The sequence below is a fragment of the Mauremys mutica genome, chromosome 24, assembly GCF_020497125.1.
Source record: "Mauremys mutica isolate MM-2020 ecotype Southern chromosome 24, ASM2049712v1, whole genome shotgun sequence".
Classification (NCBI taxonomy): Eukaryota; Metazoa; Chordata; order Testudines; family Geoemydidae; genus Mauremys; species Mauremys mutica.
Genome location: NC_059095.1, coordinates 12,220,133 through 12,240,570, shown reverse-complemented (window position 1 = coordinate 12,240,570; position 20,438 = coordinate 12,220,133). Strand labels below are relative to the sequence as shown.

At 62.7% G+C, this 20,438-nt stretch overlaps 1 protein-coding gene across 1 annotated transcript in view; it reads left to right on the top strand.

Annotated features, from left to right (window-relative positions):
• LOC123355917 (protein unc-13 homolog A-like) overlaps positions 1-19,510 on the top strand; it is a 122,173-nt gene extending 102,663 nt beyond the window's left edge. The window contains exons 39-45 of the mRNA XM_044998782.1: positions 1,526-1,555; positions 4,558-4,614; positions 4,953-5,033; positions 5,349-5,496; positions 11,886-11,978; positions 12,279-12,438; positions 13,880-19,510. Coding sequence (XP_044854717.1) covers positions 1,526-1,555; positions 4,558-4,614; positions 4,953-5,033; positions 5,349-5,496; positions 11,886-11,978; positions 12,279-12,438; positions 13,880-14,168 — 858 coding nt within the window. The 3' untranslated portion in view covers positions 14,169-19,510. The remainder of the gene's footprint in view (positions 1-1,525; positions 1,556-4,557; positions 4,615-4,952; positions 5,034-5,348; positions 5,497-11,885; positions 11,979-12,278; positions 12,439-13,879) is intronic.
• Positions 19,511-20,438: the final 928 nt, after the last annotated feature.

Genomic DNA, 20,438 nt, shown 5'->3' with positions numbered 1-20,438 from the left:
GTGTCTTGCCCCTGGCCTGGGGAGACTGGCCACCGGGAGCTGGAGCAGAGCAGGTGGGTGCAGAGAGCCGGGGGTCAGCCCAGCCGTGGCACTTGCAGGCCCTCGGGGACGGTTTGCCAGGAATCAGCAGCAAGGCGTCTGCGCGGCTGTAGCACAGCCCAGCCCTACCCGTCCTGGGGATTTCATGGTGTGGTTCCTATGGGGAAAGGCAGCAAAGCCCGGCCTCTGCAGAATGCCAGGGCTGATGCACCTCCAGAGAGCCCGGCGGCACACGCCCGGCAGGGCCCGAGCTGCCGGCAGTGCAGGCAAGGCCGTTATGAAGTGGGCTGCTGTCTCCTGTAGGTAGCTGGCCAGTCATGGAGCAGCATGTGTTGGTTTGGGAGACAGTGGAAGAGTGAGTGAGTGAGTCTGTGTGTGTAGTGAGTGTGTGTGTGTGTGTGTGTGTGTAGTGAGTGTGTGTGTGTGTGTGCACGCGCAGAGCAGAGGGGCTATTTGATGCCATGTTGAGGTGGGGGGAGCCTTTCTGCTCCTGAGGCTGGCTAGCCGATAGCTGCTCCTGCAAAGTGACTTTGTAGCGTCAAGGCGAGGAAGGCAGGAGTCCTGTGGGACTCCGCTGCGCATGGGAGCAGATGCCGAGAAGTGTCCACTCCATGTGGGCACAGAAATCCAGGTAGCCGTAGCCCAGGTGGTAAATCGCGCCTCTCACTGGGGCAGGGGCAGATCAGTCCTGGCCTGGCTTTTCATGCCCACCTGCAATGGGTTTTGTCTAAAGAGCAGCAACCCTGGCTAGCCAGCTCCTTAGAGTGAGTGACAGAATCACTGCCCGTGGGCGCAGCTCTTCGCTGGCTCTGTGGCATGCCCGGAAACATTCACCTGTGCTGTGGAGGGAAGCAGCAGGGGGCTGGGAGCCAGGACTCCTGGGCTCTTTTCAGCGCTGCCACTGATTTGCCATGTGATCTTGAGCAAGCCACGGCCTTGCTGCGTGCCTCAGTTTCCCCAGTAGTGCTACAAGTAGTGAGAGGTTGGTGGATTAGTGCATTGTGCAGGGCTTGGAGACCCTGTAAGGGTATTGTCATCAGGTGCGTCCCCCTACTCACCCCAGGAAAGCAAAGGGAGCCCCATAATACCTGTGATGGGGAGGGGGGGCAGGGTAGACTGCCCCTTGCAGCTGCCACCTGGGAAGGCAGGGAGAGCGCCCATCACACTCTTGCAGGTGGGGCTGCGTGAGACCTGATGGCCTCATCACAGGTATTTCCTAAAGTCTGCAAGCAGCCGGGGGGGTGGAACAAAGCTCTGTGAGCCCCATGGGCCAGATCCTCTGCTGGCGAGCCCTGGCGCCAACGCAAAGCACCAATTTACCCCAGCAAAGAATTGGGCCCGACTCTTGCTGCATCTAGAGGCGAGTTCAGGGGGCCGAGCCGGCTCGGGCTGGTGGGCTGGGCCCTGGTGAGGTGCTCCGGGGCGGGGCGGGTCCGTGTCGCTTTGCTGCCGATGATAACTGTGTCCAATGCTGTTCTCTCTCCAGAGCAGGGTGAAGCTGCCCAGTCACACGGATGTAAGGAGACTTTTATTCTAAGCCTGCTTGGCTTTGCTCTCTCTCCTCTGTGCCTCCTGGTGTTGTTTTCTCACCCCCCCCCCCTCCTGTGCTCCCCAGGGACAGTGTCTTGTCGAGCTCTGCTCTCTGACCTGCCTGCATGCTGGGGTTTGAGGCCAGCATGGGAGGGTTAATGGGGGCCCATCTGCTGACAAGGGCTATGGAACCACTGCTGACAGGCTAGGCCCTGCTCGCCCAGCAAGCCAAACCCTGCAGAAGGGAGTGGGGTCTAGTGGTTAGAGAGGGAGACTGGGGGTCAGGCCACCCGGGTTCTTTCCTGGCTCTGGGAGAGACTAGGCCTAGTGGTTAGAGCAGGAGATGGGGGTCAGGCCACCTCTGTTCTTGCCTGGTTCTGGGAGGGACTAGGCCTAGTGGTTAGAGCAGGGGACAGGGGATCAGGACACCTGGGTTCTTGCCTGGCTCTGGGAGGGACTAGGCCTGGTGGTTAGAGCAGAGGACAGGGGGTCAGGACACCTGGGTTCTTGCCTGGCTCTGGGAGGGACTAGGCCTGGTGGTTAGAGCAGGAGACTGGGGGTCAGGAGTCAGTCCTGGCTCTGACTCAGTGTGACCTACTTTCGGGCTGTGCCCTAGTCGGCCCCACTGCGGCGTGGGACAGGGCCCACTGCGCACTGGAAGGGCAGCTGGGTTTGTCAGTCACTGGGGGGAGCGAAGGGCTCTGGGAGGCACTAGGGAGGTTGTTGCCGTTCCTTCAGCTGCTCCGTGGGGGCCCTGCAGACCGTGAGCTGGGCCCGAGAGCAGTGACTTCTCCTGCCCACCCCGCCACATGCAGGCCGCAGCCTGCTTCCCTGCAGGCCTGGCTGGGCTGGGTTTCCTTTGTCGCGGGGGGCTGAGGGGAGCAGCCCTTTGAAAGGGGCACTGGGGTGGGGGGGGGCTTTCCCTTATGAGATCCCCCCAGAGGATGTCAGCTGTCACGAGCCCCAGCTCTGGTGAACCTGTCGACCGGCGCGTGGCCAAGGGGTGCCCGCTCCAAGGTGGCACCGCAGCAGCTGAAGGGCACCAGGAGCCCACAGCACAGAAGTGGTGTCGGGGAGGCAGGCAGGACGCTCAGAGGCGTGAGCATCACATGGCCCCTTAGGGCTCCCAGGGGCCCCGGCTGGTCCCTGAAAACTCAGCAAGCTGCACCTTCCTCCCCCAGTCTGGAACCTGTCACCTGTGTGTTGCCTCCCAGCCCCTGTGTGTCTCCGTCCCGCGTCGCCCGCGCTCGCGCCTGTCCTGTTTAAACGTCCTCTCTGCCTTTGCCCTCGCTGGCTCGTTTCTCTGTGGGGACGGAGGGGAGGGGGGAAGCGAGGTGGGTGTCAGACTGACCCTCTGACCTCCCCCGCCCCCACCCTGAGCCCCACGTGTTGGCCCTGGGGGGTTAGGAGCGACCATTGGACTCCTGAACCGCAGACACCGGCCCCGGGGCGGGGATGCTGCGGCAGGGGGGCAGATCTTGACTCAGACGTGCTGGGGGGGGTGAAAGGCCCCTTGTAGGCCAGTCGGTGAGCGCGTGCCCCCGGCTCCCGCTGTGCCCTAGGGAGCCTCCAGGCAGGGGGCCCAGGGCTCGGCTCTGAGGCCTCCTTTGAAAATTCCAGCAGCAAACTGCAGGCAGGGGCGGCTCTACGTTTTTGGCGGCCCCAAGCAGTCATGCGCGGGAGGCGCCCCGGAGCCGCAGGAGCAGCGGACCTCCCGCGGGCATGACTGCGGAGGGTCCGCTGGTCGCGCGGCTCGGCTGGACCTCCCGCAGCTGCGGGCGGTTCGCTGGTCCGGCGGCTCTGGTTGAGCTGCCGCAGGCATGCCTGCGGGAGGTCCAGTCATGCCTGCGGGAGGTCCAGCCGAGCCGCGGGACCAGCGAACTGTCCGCAGTCATGCCTGCGGGAGGTCCACTGGAGCCGCCGGCCGAGCGCCCCCTCCGCAGTCATGCCTGCGGCAGGTCCGGTCCTCCCGGGGCTCCGGTGGACCTCCCGCAGGCATGACTGCGGCAGGTCCGCCGGCCCAGCCTGCCGCCCCCCCCCACCCCCCGCGGCAGGGAACGCCCCCTACATTTTGCCGCCCTAGGCACCAGCTTGTTTTGCTGGTGCCTAGAGCCGCCCCTGACTGCAGGTCAGGGAGGGGAGGACTCCACCCCTCCTGCCCGGCATCAGTCCTGGCCAGGGCAGCCCTCGGGGCCAGGCCACAAGGTTCTGCACGGGGTGCCAGGGAGAGCAGCTGCTGCTTTGTAACCAGAGAGTCGGGCATGGGGCTTAGCTCCGGCTGGGTCCAGATGGCCCAATTTTGTAGGGACAGTCCCGATTTTGGGTCTTTTTCTTATATAGGCTCCTATTACCCCCCACCCTCTGTCCCGATTTTTCACACTTGCTGTCTGGTCACCCTAGGCTGGGAGCTCCTCCCCAGCGCCCTGGGCAGGGTGCGAGCTCCTTGCCGTGGGAGCAGGCAGGGGAGCTCGAGCCGTGGGCAGTGGAGGGCAGGCAGACACCTGGCACTCTCCAAGCCCAGCGGGTGGAGGGGTGCTGCGCACACGCAAACACACACACACACACATCTCTCCGGGGGCGTTCGTTAACATCAGCCCGCGTGAGCCCCAAACGTCTCCAGCAGGGGGTGGGGCCTGGGGACCCTGCCAGGCAGAGCGCTGCCAACTCGCTGCTTCCTTGACACAAATATAGGTGAGTCCATTTTTTCACGTGCCGGCTGGTCCGGCTGCCGGGCCGAGCCCCTGGCTCGTTGGCTACCCAAGTGCATCACGGCAGGGGGACCTGGTGAAATGAATGCAGGGAAACCCACAGGGCACTATTCACACGCATCCTGGCCCCTCATTCTACACCCCAGTAGTGTCCCTCCTCCGCACTGCCCTGCGATCCCCTGCCAGCCCTTCTCTGGGCGTGGGCCGAGCGCAGCCAGCCAGCACAGGGGAGGAGCACGTTCAAGCCTCTGCCGTTTGTTCTCTCTCTTGTGTGCTGCAGGGCACCCAGATGATCTTCAATGCGGCCAAGGAGCTGGGGCAGCTGTCCAAACTGAAGGTAAAAGGAAGGGGCCAGCGCGGGTCTCGGTAATCGCTGGGGGAGGCTGCTCCTCCCCAGAGGTCACTTAGCCAGTGATTGTAACGCCGGGATATAAGCAGCAGCACCTGGAAGTCTCTAGCTTATCAGCAAGAAGCCAGGCTAATTAGGCAGCATTGAAAGGACCTGGTTTAGTCACTGAGAGCCATCAGTCACCTGTCACCCCAAAGCGTCACTCACCTGTCACCCCAGCTTCGTGAGGGAGCCGGGGAGGAGGCAGATACACCCTCCTGGCTCTGCCTGGCTGGGGACGGGCGTGCAACAGCCCCGGCTCTCCCTGAGTGACTCGCTCGTTTCAGGACCACATGGTGCGTGAGGAGGCGAAGAGCCTGACCCCCAAGCAGTGCGCCGTGGTGGAGCTGGCCCTGGACACCATCAAGGTAAATCCGTCTGCCCTGCAGCCGGCCGGCTGCCTGCCCACCTCTCCCTCCTGCTAGCGGCGGGGAGAAATGCAGTCTGGCGAAGCCCCCGTCTCTGGGGTGCCCGCACCAGCCAGCCACGGACCTGCCGCAGGATTCCCCATCTGCCCACGCCAGCCCCGTGGCACGGGCGAGAAGCGGAGACCTCCCTGCCGGGGTGTTCTGGGGCTGTGCCCACCATGCTGGCTCCTCGGGTAGCTGTCCAGCCCTGCCCACCTGTGCCCAGAAACCCCACATGGCTCCGTCCTCACCCGGTCTCCTCTGTCTCCCCACCAGCAATATTTCCATGCGGGAGGAGTGGGGCTGAAGAAAACCTTCCTGGAGAAGAGCCCCGACCTGCAGTCGCTGCGTTACGCCCTGTCTCTCTACACGCAGGCCACCGACCTGCTCATCAAAACCTTCGTGCAGACTCAGTCGTCTCAGGGTAAGAGACACCATGGCCCACTTCACGCAGCTCCCGCCAAGGGCTGCCACAGCCGCTGCGTCCCCCTGCTTGACTGGTGTCCTGGGTACCTCCACCCAGTGTCCTGGGTGCATCCGGGACGGGGCCACCGGCCCAGCCCAGTGAACTGGGTGCCACCCGGCGTGCCGGGCATGTCTGTGGGGAGGGCACCTGCTGTGGGTGCATCCTGCTCTTCCTCGGGTAGTAATGAAATAGGACTCGAGCTGCAGTGGGGCATTGGCACACAAGGGACGCAGCCCTTCCGCTGCCCTGCCTGGCGTGCTGGAGAGTTGGTAGGCAGGGGGCATCGGTGGTGGGGCATTTTTGCCCTGGCACTGCTATGCCACCCACTAGGGAGAGGTGCCAAGAGCCCCCAGGCTGGCAGCCTGGCCCCTGTTCTAAGTGCTACATGCACCTACAGGGCACACGCAGCAGGGGAATCGGGGGGGCCGTGCAAAGGGATCCTGCGGGACTCCCAGGAATAGCAGCTGTGCTGGCTGCATCCTACATGCCTGGGCTCCAGGCCCAAGGGAGCCAACAGCCGGGGCATCGCTGGGGCAGGAGGGGCCTTCCCAAGGTCACCACTGGTTTTGGTGCCGCAGCTTTTGGGAGTTCAGCCTGGTGCCTGATTGTCAGAGGCACCCAGCCCCCCAGCTCCCTTTGGCATTATGGGCCACCAGCACCCCCAAAAATCAGGCCCCGGGTGCCTCCAGCCGGGCGCCCCAACTCACTGGCCACTTCCACAAATGTTTCAATAAAATTCTCAGTGCGCCCCAGGAGCACTGGGGGATGGGCCCCGTGTGCAGGGCCCAGCTCGGAAGGGGTTAACCCTGCTGTGTCACCGGGAGCTCCACATGAGGTCCCTCTCCCAGGCCACAGCCACCAGCACTGGTTCCTGCCTCGCATCCAGGCCTGTTCCGCTTCAGGCTAGCACAGGGAGTTCCCCTGGCCCGGCCCACTGGGGGAGGGGAAACTGAGTCAGGGACGGGACTCTCCACACAGCAGAAGGAATTACAGTGCTGAACAGCGCAGGCAGGCCCTCCAGTGTGTGCCATTGCTCCATCCGCATGGGCACCGGCCAGGCGCTGCAGGGGCTGGGTGGAGCCCTGGCAGGCGTAGTGGGGAGTTCGTCCTGTCTGTGCCTCCCGTCTGGTGGCCGAGCGGGGTGTGCAGAAGGGGCTGTGCTGGGAGATAGTAATGCTGCCCCCCTCCCCCTTGGCAAGGGCCATGTACAGCCACAGGGCTCCAGTGACTCCTTACTGGTGGTGGATCATGTGATTCATCTGCTAGTGGGCCAGGAACCGCCCTCCCAATTGGTGCTAATTAGCCCCCAGCCGGCAGCAACAACCTGCATGAAAGCACCAGGGATCCGGGAGTAACAATGCAGCGAAAAAAGCCCCCTCCCAGCCAGTGCAGGGCCGACGCCTGCTGGCAAATTCCACAGCCCGCGGGGGACCCCAGCTGACGCGGGCCCCAAATTGCTCAGAACCTCCTCCTGGAGGCGGCCTGCTCCCAGCACACCCCCGCCCCCCGCTGTCTAACACAATGTCGCTGTAACGTCTTGTTTTGGATTCTCTAGCTGCAGCTGGCGCCTGTCTGCGAGATCTGATCTCTTTCTCTGTTGTTTTTCCTCCCTATTTTTCAATGTTTCCCCTTTGCCTTCCCTTACACGTGCTCTTTCTCTCTCTCTCTCGCCTTCCTCTCTCTTCCCTGTCTCTCTCCTTTTTACCTTTTTACTAGTCCATGGTGGAAAAGGTATTAGGTTTACCCTTAGTGAAGAAATTTATCCTGAGAAGGGTACGTCTAACACTTCCCAACCCTGATGCACCTGTCCTGAGCACCCCCACCTCCAACCGGCCAGAGCTAGTAACAGTCCCTCCAAGCCCGAGCGGGGCGCGAACGCCTGGAGAGCTGGGAGGATGGGGAGGGGGGTGTCGCGTGGCCTGTTCATGCAGGCTGAGGAATGCCTGCTCTAAAAGCCGCTGGGGATGGGGAGCGAGGAGGTGGCTGTGTCGTTCTTTCCAGCCAAACCTCCCTTGGCCCCACAAATGGGCCCGTCTTCCCAATTCCCCTCCCCTCGAGTGGTCCCTCCTTGGCCGCGGGCACGCCTCGCAGGCCCAGGTTCTCCAAGGCACCTCCCGCGATGAGCGTTGGCCTTCAGTCAGCACTTGCCCTATGGAAGTGGGTGGACTTGCCAACGAACTGCATGGTTCTCACTGACTCGCTGCGAAGGTGGCCCCAGGGAGGGTCATTAATCACGGGAACAGCCGACCGTGGGATTCGCTACACCCAGACTGGGGGTCCCTAGCTAAGATCTCTAGCTCACTCACAAGCTATGGGCTGGCTGCAGGAATCAGTGGGTAACGTTCTAAGGCCTGTGCTCTGATCCCAGGGGTCTCTTCTGGCCTGTGAATCTAGGTGACTGGGCGTTGAGCCCAGGGACCCCAGGGCTAGCTCTTGTTCTGCCTCTGCCAGACCCCCCCTCTCCCGCCAGCGCAGGCATTCGCAGCACTCACAAGTGGGTGGGACGTGAAGGGGAGCCGGACGCGGTCGTCGTCCCTGTCTCCCCCCCACCCCAATGATCAGACGGCTGCAGCGAAGAGCCGAGAGCTCCCTCCCGGAGCTCAGCTGCCTCCAAGGAGCCAAACCTTTGGGGAGCAGATGGAGCCCGGGGCAGGGTGTGGGAGGTGGAAATCAGAGCCAGGCCAGCCCAGCGTCAGCCTTTAAACACCGGGAGCCAAGGGGGCCCAGCTGCGGCCAGCGGCTCACCAGCCTCACGGAGACTCTTACTAGCCTGGCTCCGGGTGCCAAAAAGTCCTGCCCGCCTTACGCAAGTGGAATGACTGCATCAGAATGCGGGGGTGGGGCTGCCCCATTCCCCCCCGCCCCCCTTCATGCAGCTTGGCCCCGCCACTTGCATTCCAGCCCTCGTGTGTTGGTGCCGTTCGGCCTGGTGCAGGGGTCACTGCGGTGTGTGTTTCCCATGCTTGCCTTGAGCACAGAGCTGGTCGCTCCTCCCTCCCTCGGTTTATGGACTGAGCGAGTCTCAGCATGTGACTCCGGGGGCCGGTGGGGGCTGGGGGTTATTGTTTTAGTTGGGTGCAGATGTGGAGGGCAAAGAAAAAGAGACAGGAGTGCGTCCGTTTGGCACGCAGGGGCCAAAGGCTATGGATCCAGAGAGGGTCCCCCTCACCCCACCCCTTTGGAGCAGCAGTGGGGCCCGGTCCCATCTCCTCCACCTTTGAGATGAAGCTGTATGTGCCAGCCACCTCCGGTCATTTGAATCCAGCAGCTTCAGTGCTGCAGTACAAACCTCTACCACTTGCGCTACAGGAGGCGCTCCGGTAGCTGTTAGCAGTAGTAGGCTGTTAGCCTCTACCATGCACCAATTTGGCCATTAGGTTACAGGGCCCAGGGCGCACGCTGTGTGTATGAGCACTGCGTGGGATAGAGGTTGAGCCTGACCCCTTCCCCAACAAGGGGGGAGGCCTTCAGTGTGGGCCCCCCCCTCAAAGGCTGTCTCATTGCTCCCCTTTTTCTGCCCCCCCCAAGTCACCAACCCAGGCAAGGCAGTAGAGGCCCATGCACCAGCCCCCCAAGCTGGCTGTACCTCGCCCTAATCCCCTGGAGGGAGGGAGGGACCCAGCTGGGCCCAGTGAGCTGGAAGCAGAGCCTTTGGGTGTCCTCCCCCCCCCGACTCAGAGCCGAGCCGGGCTCGGCTAAAAGCAGCTGCTGGGGCTGCCGAGGGACTCCGGCTCTGCGATCCATGGTCTTTGCTCATGAGCCTCCAGCCCTGCAGAACAGGACGGTTCCCGCGTTGGCCTTTCCGTCTCCGGCCGGGCTTGTTTTCCATGATGGTTTGGAAGATTCCCTCCCCCCACCCCCGGCTGCCGCCGCCGCCATTTAAATGTCTTCCCCCCCCCACACCCTCCCCAGTCGGACTGAATTGTTCATTATGCACCTGCCCCCAGCCTCTCTCCCCCCACCTGCATGCAGAGCCCCAGGGAACCCTGTCTGGCCTGTGGGCCGTCTTGCGGGTCAGGCTTTGCCTGGGGGGTAAGGTGGGGTGAGGGGCAGCCTTTGCGGGGTAGGATGGGGTGGGGGGGGATGGGGGATGGGCTGGGGAGGGGCTGGTGGGCTCAGGTCACATGAGCTTGTGCGCTGCTAGTCTGGGACTGTGGCATTCTGGGCTACTGGAGGTGACTGGGATCGGCAAGGAGACGCTGCTGCCAACAATCAGGCGGGATCTGGGCTGATGGCTCCAAGCAGCCCCCGGTGAAACGTGACGGGTGGGCTCAGCTTAGCCGATACGACTCTCCCCTCCTGCTCCCCCACGGGCAGCCTCCTCCGCTCCGGGGCACCACCCAGCAGGTGGGGATGCAGCAGCCTCACTCGCTGAGCCCAACCGTCCTGCGGCCAAAGGCGAGTCCCTTCCCAGGGACTCATTGGAAAAGAACAAAACGTCGTAACTGGCCCTCACTCAGCCTCAGGCCCGGTCCTGCCCAGAGGCCCGGCCTCAGCCCCCGGATGAGCTACAGGGTATGAAGCCTGGCCCGGCCTGGTCCCAAAGTCATGAGCTGCCACCTGTGACTTATGCCATGAACCCCCCGACGGGCGGGGAGCGGGGCGCTGGCTCCTGCACGTCAGTCTGAGTGCACTGGCAAGGCGACGCTTTCAGCCTCGGCAGCGAGGAGACGGTTCCTACGCGGGCTGGGCTGTGGCGTGCGCAGGGCTGCCTGGGCGTCTGGCGCCGCACAGCAGAGCGGGGGCAGTGCGGGGTCAGGACTCCTGGGTTCTAGGCCTGGTTCTGCCACTTGCCGGGTACAACTCGGCCATGACGCGGACATTAGCGCCGCGCCGTCCCATGCAACCCGAGAGCAGCCTCACGTTGTACTCGGCACGAGCCAGGCACTGGGGCAGCGCCAGCCCAGAGACACTGCAGCCATGCGAGGGGAGAGCCCAGCGCCTCAAAGGGGCTGGGCGTTCGGCATCACTAGCGTAGCTAGTGGGAGAGCAGGGGGAGCGGCCGCTTCCCCCCGAGCACATTCTCCAAAAGCGGCGCCTTAGGCGCCAACTCCCTGGGTGCTCCAGGGCTGGAGCACCCATGGGGAAAATTTGGTAGGCGCAGAGCACCCATCAGCAGCTCCGCCCCCCAGCCCCAGCTCACATCCGCCACCTCCCCTGAACGCACCACCCCGCTCTGCTTCTCCGCCCCAACCTCCGGCTTCCCACGAATCAGCCGGTCGCGCGCAAAGCCTGGGAGGGCAGAGAAGCAAGCAGCGGCTTCGCACTCAGGACCAGGGAGGCGGAGGTGAACCGGTGGCGGGGAGCAGAGCGACGCGGCCCCCCCCAGCCCATTCCGCTTCCCTTACCTGGGACCCAGCCGTGTCGCGCAACGCGGCCCCAGCCCGCTCCGCTTTCCTTGCCCCTGCCCCATCTCCAGCTGGGGCCGCTGCCAGTGAGTGCGGGGGGGGGATCCCCTGCCCCGAGCGACACGGCTGGGGCGAGGGAAGCAGAGCAGGATGCTCCCCGTCTCCCACCAATCCCCTGCTGGGCCTGCGGGGCCCCCAAAATGCCCCCCCCAGCTCCTGCCTCCCAGAGCGTCCGGGTCTTCGGTGGCGGGACCTGTGAGTGACGGGCCTGCTGCCGAAGACCCAGCGCGCCGCCAGGTGAGTAAAAGCACCACAGCAGGGGGCACCTCTTTTTTTAATTGCTGCCCCTGTTCCCTCCACCTGGCTACGCCCCTGATTTGGCACCTCAACCCCTTTGTGGCCATGAGCCAAAGGGACTCGCCCGGGACAGTGGTGGAGCCGGGCCTAGGCCGCTGAGCTCCTGCCTCCCAGCTCGTCGCCCACTAGCCTGCACTGTGACTGGGCAGCTGGTTCCTCGTTTACTCACTGGGGAGTTGAAGGGTCTAAGGTGTCGAGGGAGAATCGATCTCCCTTAAGCCAGACTAGCGCCAGCGCTGCTCCATTGCCGGCGGTGGAATTGGGGGGGGTTGGACACCAGGTGCATGGCGGGTGTACAGCGTCTCAGGGGGCTGGCCCTAGGGAAGGGTAAGAAAACACTTTGCATGGGGCGGGGGCAACGGGACACCCACCGTGCTCCTTTCACCGGGGCCCTGCTTGGAGCGAGAGGACGGCTGCAGCTGTCTCTCCACAGCCCCCCAGGCGGCTCACGCTGGCACTGGGCGGGAAGGGGAACATGTGGCGGGGGGGGGGCAACCCATGAGCAGTCGTCTCCTCTCTGCCTTTGAGGGGCTCAGCCCAAGCTGGTGACCTGATTCCTCCAGCGGGGTGGGCCCACCGTGGCCTGCTGTGTGTGCTTGGCTGGAGGGGGGGCTCACACCTTGCCTTGCCGTTGCGGAGCAGGAGCTGGCGTGGATGACCCGGTCGGGGAGGTGTCGATCCACGTGGAGCTCTTCACTCACCCTGGCACCGGGGAACACAAGGTCACTGTCAAAGGTTGGTACCCGGCGTGGGGCATGCCCAGCGCTCTGAGCACAGGGGAGGCAGGGTGCCAGGGGTGCCAGGGTGTGGCCGGCCCAGGACGCTGCCCTGTCGCCAGGGACGTTGGGGGATGGGCAGGAGTGCGTCACCTGTGGCCACGTTGACATTGCAGCAATTGAACTTTCAGTTGCCAAAGGCCAGGAGCAGACAGCACTGCCTGGGCTGGGCTGCCCCCTTCCCTCCGGCCCTCCCAGTGCCCCCCATCCTCCCCGTGGCCCCACGCCGCCAGCTGACGCACCCTTTCCTTTCTCGCAGTCGCGGCTGCTAATGACCTCAAGTGGCAGACGTCAGGCATCTTCCGGCCCTTCATCGAGGTCAACATCATCGGGCCTCATCTCAGCGACAAGAAGAGGAAATTTGCCACCAAGTCCAAGAACAACAGCTGGGCCCCCAAATACAATGAAAGCTTCCAGTTGTGAGTGGCCTTGACACACGTTTCCGTTCCACACACACACACACACCCCCTTTAGACCAAGCGCTTATGAGCAAAGCAGAGCTGGGCCGGGCTGGGATTTGCAGCGGAAAATGAGCTGCACATGGGAGGTGGTGATCCAGTGGCTGTGCGTCTCTCTGAGTCAGCCGATGCACTAGGGGGCACTATGCTGTTCAAAGTGCCACCTAGGGCTGGTCAAAAATGTTCTAAGATGATTTTTGATGGCGAATTGGGTTTTCGGCTAAATGAAATTTTTCACAAAAATGGTCTGTGTTGTGCACAGAGCACTGGGACTATATCTCCCATGATCCACCACCTCCCTCCCGCCAAGAGGGAGACCATGATACACTATGGGAGATGTAGTCCAGGCAGGGAGACCCACCTATAGAAGGGAATGGGCGCATGAAGCTCCTGAACTATTTCTCCCATGAGTCACCATGGCTGGGGCTCCCATGATGCTCTGCTTCCTTGCTCTAAGGAGGGATACCATGGGAGTTGTAGTCCAGCCGGGGAGCCTTGCCTGTAGAGTAGAATGGGAGCATAAGGCACATGAACTACAGCTCCCATGAGGCACTGCAGCACCATTTCCAAAGTCCAAAAAATTTTTCTCCCCCGTTGCTCCGCCATCGCTGGCGTCAGACTCCATGAAACATGACCATCACTATGAAGTGTTGCCATTTTCCCCTACTGATTATTAGTTACAATTAATTATTCAGCCAGCTGCTGTTCCACTGAAGCTCTCACAGCGCCAGGTTTGGTTTCTGGCAAGAAGTTTTTAGCCGTGGCGTGGCCAGACGGTCACTGCCTTGCTGGGCCTCCTGTACCTGCGATGGCAGCTGATAGCAGGCCCAAAGTGGCGGGGGTGGAAAGCAGTAGGCCTGGCTCCCCTCACCGCTTGGTCCCCCCAGGGGCTGTAGCTCAGGGGTGGGGAAATGGCACTGCAGCGCGTACGCCCACATGTGGAGAGCTGCCGCACGAGGTCCTCGGCTCAGCCTTGGCCTCGCTAGCGCCCGTTTCTGCGGGGTCAGTGACATTCAGTCCCTCCAGGCGTGGCAGGAAACGTCGGCCAAGCTGAGGCACAGCTGTGGCTCCTCCAGCCTTCGGGACCCTCACCCTGCGGCCAGCAGCGTTTTCCCTTCTCTCAGAGCCAGAGAAGGCCACACTGGGCCCACAGCCCACACACCTGCAGCTGTAGCCCAGGGACCCAACAGCTGCCAGGGAGAGGCACCCACCAGCGTCCCAGGGCGCTGCCCCTCCTGAGGGCCTGGGGGGCCACATTCCTTCCAGCTGGTGACCAGCTCCGCCCTGCGGTTCCCCCAGCCCAAGGCAGCAAAGCGCCAGTGGCCCGGTGCGTGCAGCGGCTGGCGCGCAGGACCCAGCGGATGGGCCAGTAACCGTGTCCGTCCCCTTCCCTCCCGCGCAGCACCCTGAGCAGTGAGACGGGCCCCGAGTGCTACGAGGTGCAGGTGTGCGTCAAGGACTACTGCTTCGCCCGGGAGGACCGCACGGTGGGGATCGCCGTGCTGCAGCTCAAGGACATCGTGCATCGGGGCAGCTGCGCCTGCTGGCTGCCCCTGGGCCGGCGCATCCACATGGACGACACGGGCCTCACCGTCCTGCGCATCCTCTCGCAGCGCAACAACGACGAGGTGGCCAAGGAGTTCGTGAAGCTCAAGTCAGACACGCGCTCGGCCGAGGAAGGCAGCAGTTAAAGGCCTGAGCAGGTGTAGAACATCCCTAGCACCACCCCCCGTCCTGCCCCTTTTCTACAGCATCCTCCAGCCACGTAAAAGCCATACAGGTCATCCACAGCCCCTACACCGGGTAGGGAAGGGAGCCCCGCCCCGCCGGGAAGCCCTTGCCACAAGCAGGCGCCTGCTTCCCAGTGCCAAGGATCGAAGCAGGCGCTCTGTGCCCCTCCCTGCATCCCTGGGCTGCAGCTCAAGGGCACTGCCCCGGCTGCGATGGGGCAGGGAAGATGCAGCCCCCAGGGAGCACAAGCTGCCCTCACTGCTGGCAGGGGTGGCCTTAGCGCCTCTTCCCGAACCTGTTTCTGTCACGACAGATGCTGGGCGAGGCAGAAGCTGAGGCCTGGAGGTGACCGTGAGGCAGGAGCATTTGAACAAACGTGAGCCACCCTAGGCTAGATCTCAGCCCATCCAGCCTCCCTCCACTCGTCCCTGAGCTCCAGGAAAATCACCCCTAGCTGGTAGCAGTATAGGGGATATGCCACATTGTTGAGTAGGTTGATTCCTTCCAGCAGGAGGCAGCATCACATGTCCAAACTGCCCTGTGCTCATGGCAACCTCATTCGGCAATAGAGATGAGCCAGGCAGCAATGGGCACAGGGAGGTTGAGACGGGGCCTTGGGTTCTCCTCCAGGGCTCCCGTCAAGGAGCGTGGCTGCTAAGGACATACCCGGGCCAGCGTCAGCCTGCAGTGGCTGGCGGCTCTGGGAGTCCGCTGCCCCTCACGCTATAGCTTGCCACAAGCTGTCAGCAATAGCCAAGCCTGTGGCGTAGCCCCCAGGGCCTTGCACTCCTGAGCAGGTGGCTCAGAGCAGCTTAGCCTGAGGCCAGGCAGCAGGGCTGGGGCCGATCTTGTCCACCCAGGCCAGCGGCAGGAGGGTGCTAGCAGGAAAGCGGGGCAGGGGAGAGGTGACCCTGCCACAGGGCTGCACACACGTGGGGCATCGCACTAAAGAACCAGGATCCCAGCTCTAACCTCCCTCCCCGGTGGGCTCGGAGACAGCAGCTGGGAAGAGGCAGCGCCTTGCGCTGGTAGGAACTGATCCCGCTCCCGGTTATAAATAGGATCCTGCCGTGCAGCCGCAGAGCCGGCCTCCCTCCCAGGCAGCGCCTGCACTGGGACAGGGATGTGCAAACCCCATCTCCCCCCCCCTCCCCGCAGGCGGCCCTTCCTGGGGGGCTGAAGTAGGGTAGCCTCCCGGGGAGAGAAGGAGCAGCAAAGTGGGGGGCTGGTGCCTAGTGAGGCCTCAGGGTCAGGGGCCTGTCCTTGCCTTCCTGCGTGGGGAAGCAGGTGAGTGAATGAACGCCGGGTGCCGGCCGGTGGAGGCGAGCAGGAGTGACAATGGTGCTGCAGCCTGGGTGCAAGGGAGGGCGCTGCAGCAGGTGGGACAAGGGGACGCACCTGAGGAGGTTGGGTCGCTTTACAGGATAAAAGGCAAAACATTTCTGCCCGCCCCAGCCCTGCTTCCAGCGAGGAGAGCGTCACGGGCCCATGAGTCCTGCCTGGGCCTCGTGCTGAGTGTCCGGCGGGGCAGGTGCTCCCAGCGGGTAGGCGGCGGGACTCCCACACTGGCCCAGGGCACTTGAAAAGCAGTGGGGCAAAGCTCCCTGCCCCCTGCCCCTGCTGGCGCTGCACGTAGCGCCCTCAACCCTTCGCTGCCCCCCACCTGGGGGAGCTCCCGCCACCCCCGGCCTGGCTGCAGGGGCGATTGGCGTTCAGCAGCAGGGCCTGTTCCCCAGTGACACTCTGAGAGCATGGGGGGGGCTTGATCCCAGCTGTGCCAAGAGCCCCCACATCCGCTGTGCATGGCTGGCCGAGCCATGGCCCTGTGCTGCCAGCCGGAGTGAAAACCCCTCCTCTACCCAGGAGAGTGCCAACGCCGTCGCTTTCCTGCAGGGACCACACCTCCCTCGTCCATGCCTTGTAGATGGAAACCTAGACCCCATCCCTTCCCAGCAGCCAGGAACCCGGGTACCTCGTGGGACCCCATCCCCACCTGCAGTGCAGCTGCCAGCCCTTCCCACCCCCAGGGACACCGCTGGCCAGGGGGGTCAGCCGCGCTTCACCCACTGTGCCGGGGAAGGGGCACAGCAGTGGGGGCCGGGCCAGGGGCAGCACTACCTGATTTAGCAGACCCGAGTGCATGGGCCCCATAGGCCAGGGTGGGCTCCGCTGGTTCCGAAAGCCAGACTCTGCCACAGTCCCAGCGGAGAGCCCTGGGGAAAGGGGGTGCTCTGCGCTCAGATGATTTCAGGCCCCAGACCGGGCCTGCAGCCACCACGCCCCTGCCACAGCAAGCCGAGAGCCTGGCCCGGCTCCAGGAAGGCTGGATCCTGTAGGCAGAACAGCCTCACATCAGGCCAGATGCAGAGCTAACCCGGTGCCAACCTCCAGCATCTCTTATGCTCACTCCCAGCAGCCCCAGTGACTCAGCCCCGCCCGGGCCCTGCTTACGCAGTGACGGCTCTGGCCACGTGCAGGAGCCGTGCCCCAGCACCCGCTGACGAGGGGCCGAGTGACAGGAGGCTTCCCCCCCGCCCCAGGGCCTGATTCAGCCCAGGCACTGCGGGGCCCATGCGGTGCAGCTAGGCCCAGGTAGAGAGATAACAGCCTCTCGGCCCTGGCCGTGGCATGCAACCTCCTACCTCCCCGCAGGCAGAAACAGGGGCACAACAGCCTCCACCCACAGGCCCCAGCGCCCCCCTCCCGGCCCCACTAGGTACCAGCCTTGGCAGCCGGCCGGCTGTGGTTTGAGTTGCACCAGGGAGCTGTGCCCGGGGAGAGGGGGCGGGACGGCCTGGCCCCCGCAGACAGCTCTGTAAATATGTAAATAGCTGTAAATACAGACGGTTTGTCCATGTTCTTTACCCGACTGCAACTGCTCTGAAGGGCTATCGCGTCAGACCGCGGCCACGCGGCGCAGGGGAAGCCTTTGTAACCCCGGGCCCTGCTCGCTTGCCTCCCATGGCAAAGGCACAGCCTGGCCCCAGCCCCCTCCCCTTAGAGAGGAACCCCAAACCCAGGCAGCTGCCCCTGACCCTAAACCCCCACCAGCCCTACCCCCAAGGAAACACACCTAACCCCCATCCTCCCCCCACAGCTGGGTTTAGACATTCCCCCACCCCCCAGTCCCTGGCACAGCTCTGGGACAGCTGGGCTGCTGCAGGGTTGTATCCCGGCCAGGCAGGAGCTCAGGTTTCCCAGGCTGGCGGGGCAGGGCCAGGCACTGCCAGCGGGGCTCCCCGTGCAGCCTGGGACCGGCACTGAAGGGGGGAGAGAGGGGAGCTTGACCCAGTTCACAAGCCATGAGGGGCCCCTCTGTCCTGTCACAGGCCTCTGAGTACTTCAGTCCCACAGCCGAAGACATCGAACCTGCTCCAATCCTGCCCCAGCCCCCCATTGAATCCAGCCCCCTACACACCCCTCACGTGGGGCACAGGGGGGCAGAGTGTCCACCCCCCCCCAGCAGAATTCATAGGGCAGACGCCGCCTCCCTCTACCCCCTGCTGGTTTCTAAAGGTTGGGGGTAACGACACCCTGGGCCCCCCAGCAGCACCAGGCAGGGCTGGAGCGTGCACAGGCCCCTGGCTCAGGAACGGGGGGGCGGGGGGTGAGCCCCAGAGCCTCATTTCACACCTGGGGTTACGCAGCCCGGGGAGGGGGAAGGAGCCCGGGGAGGTGGAGAACGTGGATGAAGAACAGCTGCCAGGTGATTTCCCCAGCCCCCCGGCTCGTACAGGTGCATTCAACTAAGCCACAGCTTAAACCCACCCCCACCCCATTGCAGTAGGGCCGGGCCCTGCCCCCTCGGCAGAGCGAGATTCACGCCAGCAGGCCCCTGCTCTAGGAGCACAGGACAATTTCCAGCGGGGACAGAGGCCTCACTGGGGCCTTTAAACAGCCAAGCTCCATGGAGCAGCAGGGCCCTACAGAGCGTCAGGCCCTGCCCAGCAGAGAGCAGGGCAAAGGGGGTGGGGAGAGGGCAGGGAGCCTGGGGGAGCTGGCAGGGCCAGGCCGGCAACTGCCCTGTGCCCAGGGGAGGGAGCCCTGTTCCCTAACAGCACAGCCCGGCTGTGCCTCGCAGACCATGCGGCCCAGGGCTGGGCACAGCGTGTGGCCATGGCAGGAGCCACCCTCCAGCCCGTGCTGAGAGGTGGGGAAGGGCAGCTGCAGGGAGGTGGCTCCAGCCCCAGGTAGAAAGGGAGGCCGGGGCCCTGGAAGCAGTTGAAGGCCGGGAGCCCTAGGCTCCTTTCCCCACACAAGGCGGGGGGAGGGGTAGTGGCCTAGCCCCATACAGCAGCCTGAGCTCATGCCAAGGGGCCAATATGCAAGCAAGGAGAACCCACCTGTGTGGGGGCAGGAACAGAGATTGACAAGGGGCTGGCTCTGGCCCTGGGGAGCACTGGAGGTGCTGCTGCAGGGAGCTATGCAAAGAAACTCAGTGTTCTGGAGCAGGGTTAAGGGGGTGAAGAGCCCCAAGCACTGGGGGGTAAATGTCCCTTTGGGTTTATTCAACCCTGGCTGATATCAGAGCGGATGTTCTTCTCCCTGGGAACGTCCAGGCGGGTTAGGGATGCTGACCCTGCACAGCTCCTGGCTCCACGCTCCTGGCCATGGGCCTGCAATGCCCTTGCCCAGACAGGGCGACCAGACCTCAGCCTCTGCCCTGCGCCCTCAGCCAGTCCTTTTTGTAGTACTTGCCTGGGACCAAAGTGGGAGCTGCTCACACCTGGTTCAGTTCAATGTTTACACCCCTTTTCCAGCTGCTGCAGCGCGTAGCAACGCAGCCTCCCCCCCTGCCACCCAAAGGGCTGTAAGACAGCAGCCCTGGTGGCTCCCCTCTGCACAGACTGACCTCATCCCCGCCTGCAGCACGGGTGGCTAGGCCCCCGCTGAGCCCTATGGCTACTGGAACACAAGACCCGTTCCCCGGCTCCCTCTCCGACACGCCCCTTCGAGAACTTCCGGTCGGCATGTGATTGAAACTAAAACAACCGTAACTTCTGCTCCTGTAGCACCTCTGTCAGCGCTGGCCCGTGTGTCTGTCCGTACCTGAACTGGAGCAAACAATGGTAAACATGGATGCATGACAGTGAGATGTTTTGCACTATTTTGACTTTTTTGGGCTCTGTAAAATAATTTTATTATAACACATTAAAAAGAAAAGCACACCCAGCCGCCGCGTCCGCCTCCCAAAGCGTATCCCGCTGAGCGCCGTGGCACACGCGCCCATGCCCCCGCCGGCCGAGTGACCCAGCCCAGCAACAGAGTTTGCCTCGTCACTCTCAAGCTGTAGAGACTCAGGCTTAACATTCCCCCTTCAGACGAGGGCTTGAACTCGGAACCCAGTCGGACCGTTTACACGTATGAAATGATGGGGTCTAAATTAGCTGTTCCCCCGCAAGAACAAGATCATGGAGTCGGTATGGATAGATCTTTGGACACATCCACCCAATGTGCAGCGACAGTCAGAAAAGCAAACAAACAATGTTGGGAATCATTAAGAAACGGAGAGATAAGACAGAAAATATCATGTTGCCTCTATATAAACCCATGGCACGCCCCCATCTTGAATACTGCGTGCAGATCTGGTCACCGTGTCTCAGAAAATATATATTGGAATTGGAAAAGGGAAGAGAAGGGTGACAAAAATGATTAGGGGTATGGAACAGCTTCCGTATGATGAGATTAATACGACTAGGACTTATCTGCTTGGAAAAGAGACAACTAAGGGGGATATGACAGAGGTCTATAAAATCGTGACTGGTGTAGAGAAAGTAAATAAGGAAGTGTTATTTACTCCTTCTCATAACACAAGAACTAGGGGTCACCAAATGAAATTAAATAAGCAGCTGGTTTAAAACAAACAAAAGGAAATATTTCTTGTTGGGCTTATTCCTTCACCCTCACTTTCCTGGTACTTCTTGCATGAACAGAGAGCAACAATACCCGAAGTCCAAAGGCACAAACAATTCGAGGTTTATTGGGGTGAACTTCCAGCAAGCAGGATTCGTTTCCTTCCTTAGTGTCCCCCTTCCCAGCTCTGACACCACAGAGCCTTGCCTGTATCTGTTCCCATCCCCCCTTTAGCAAAACATGATCCCAATTCCCACAGCCCCAGTCCCTGTTCCCATTTCCCCCCCACACTTCCTGATTGACTGCAGACCATATAGTAAAACTTGAGTTCTGCTTAGATATTCCTTAACCAATCATTTTACTGAAATTTAACTAAC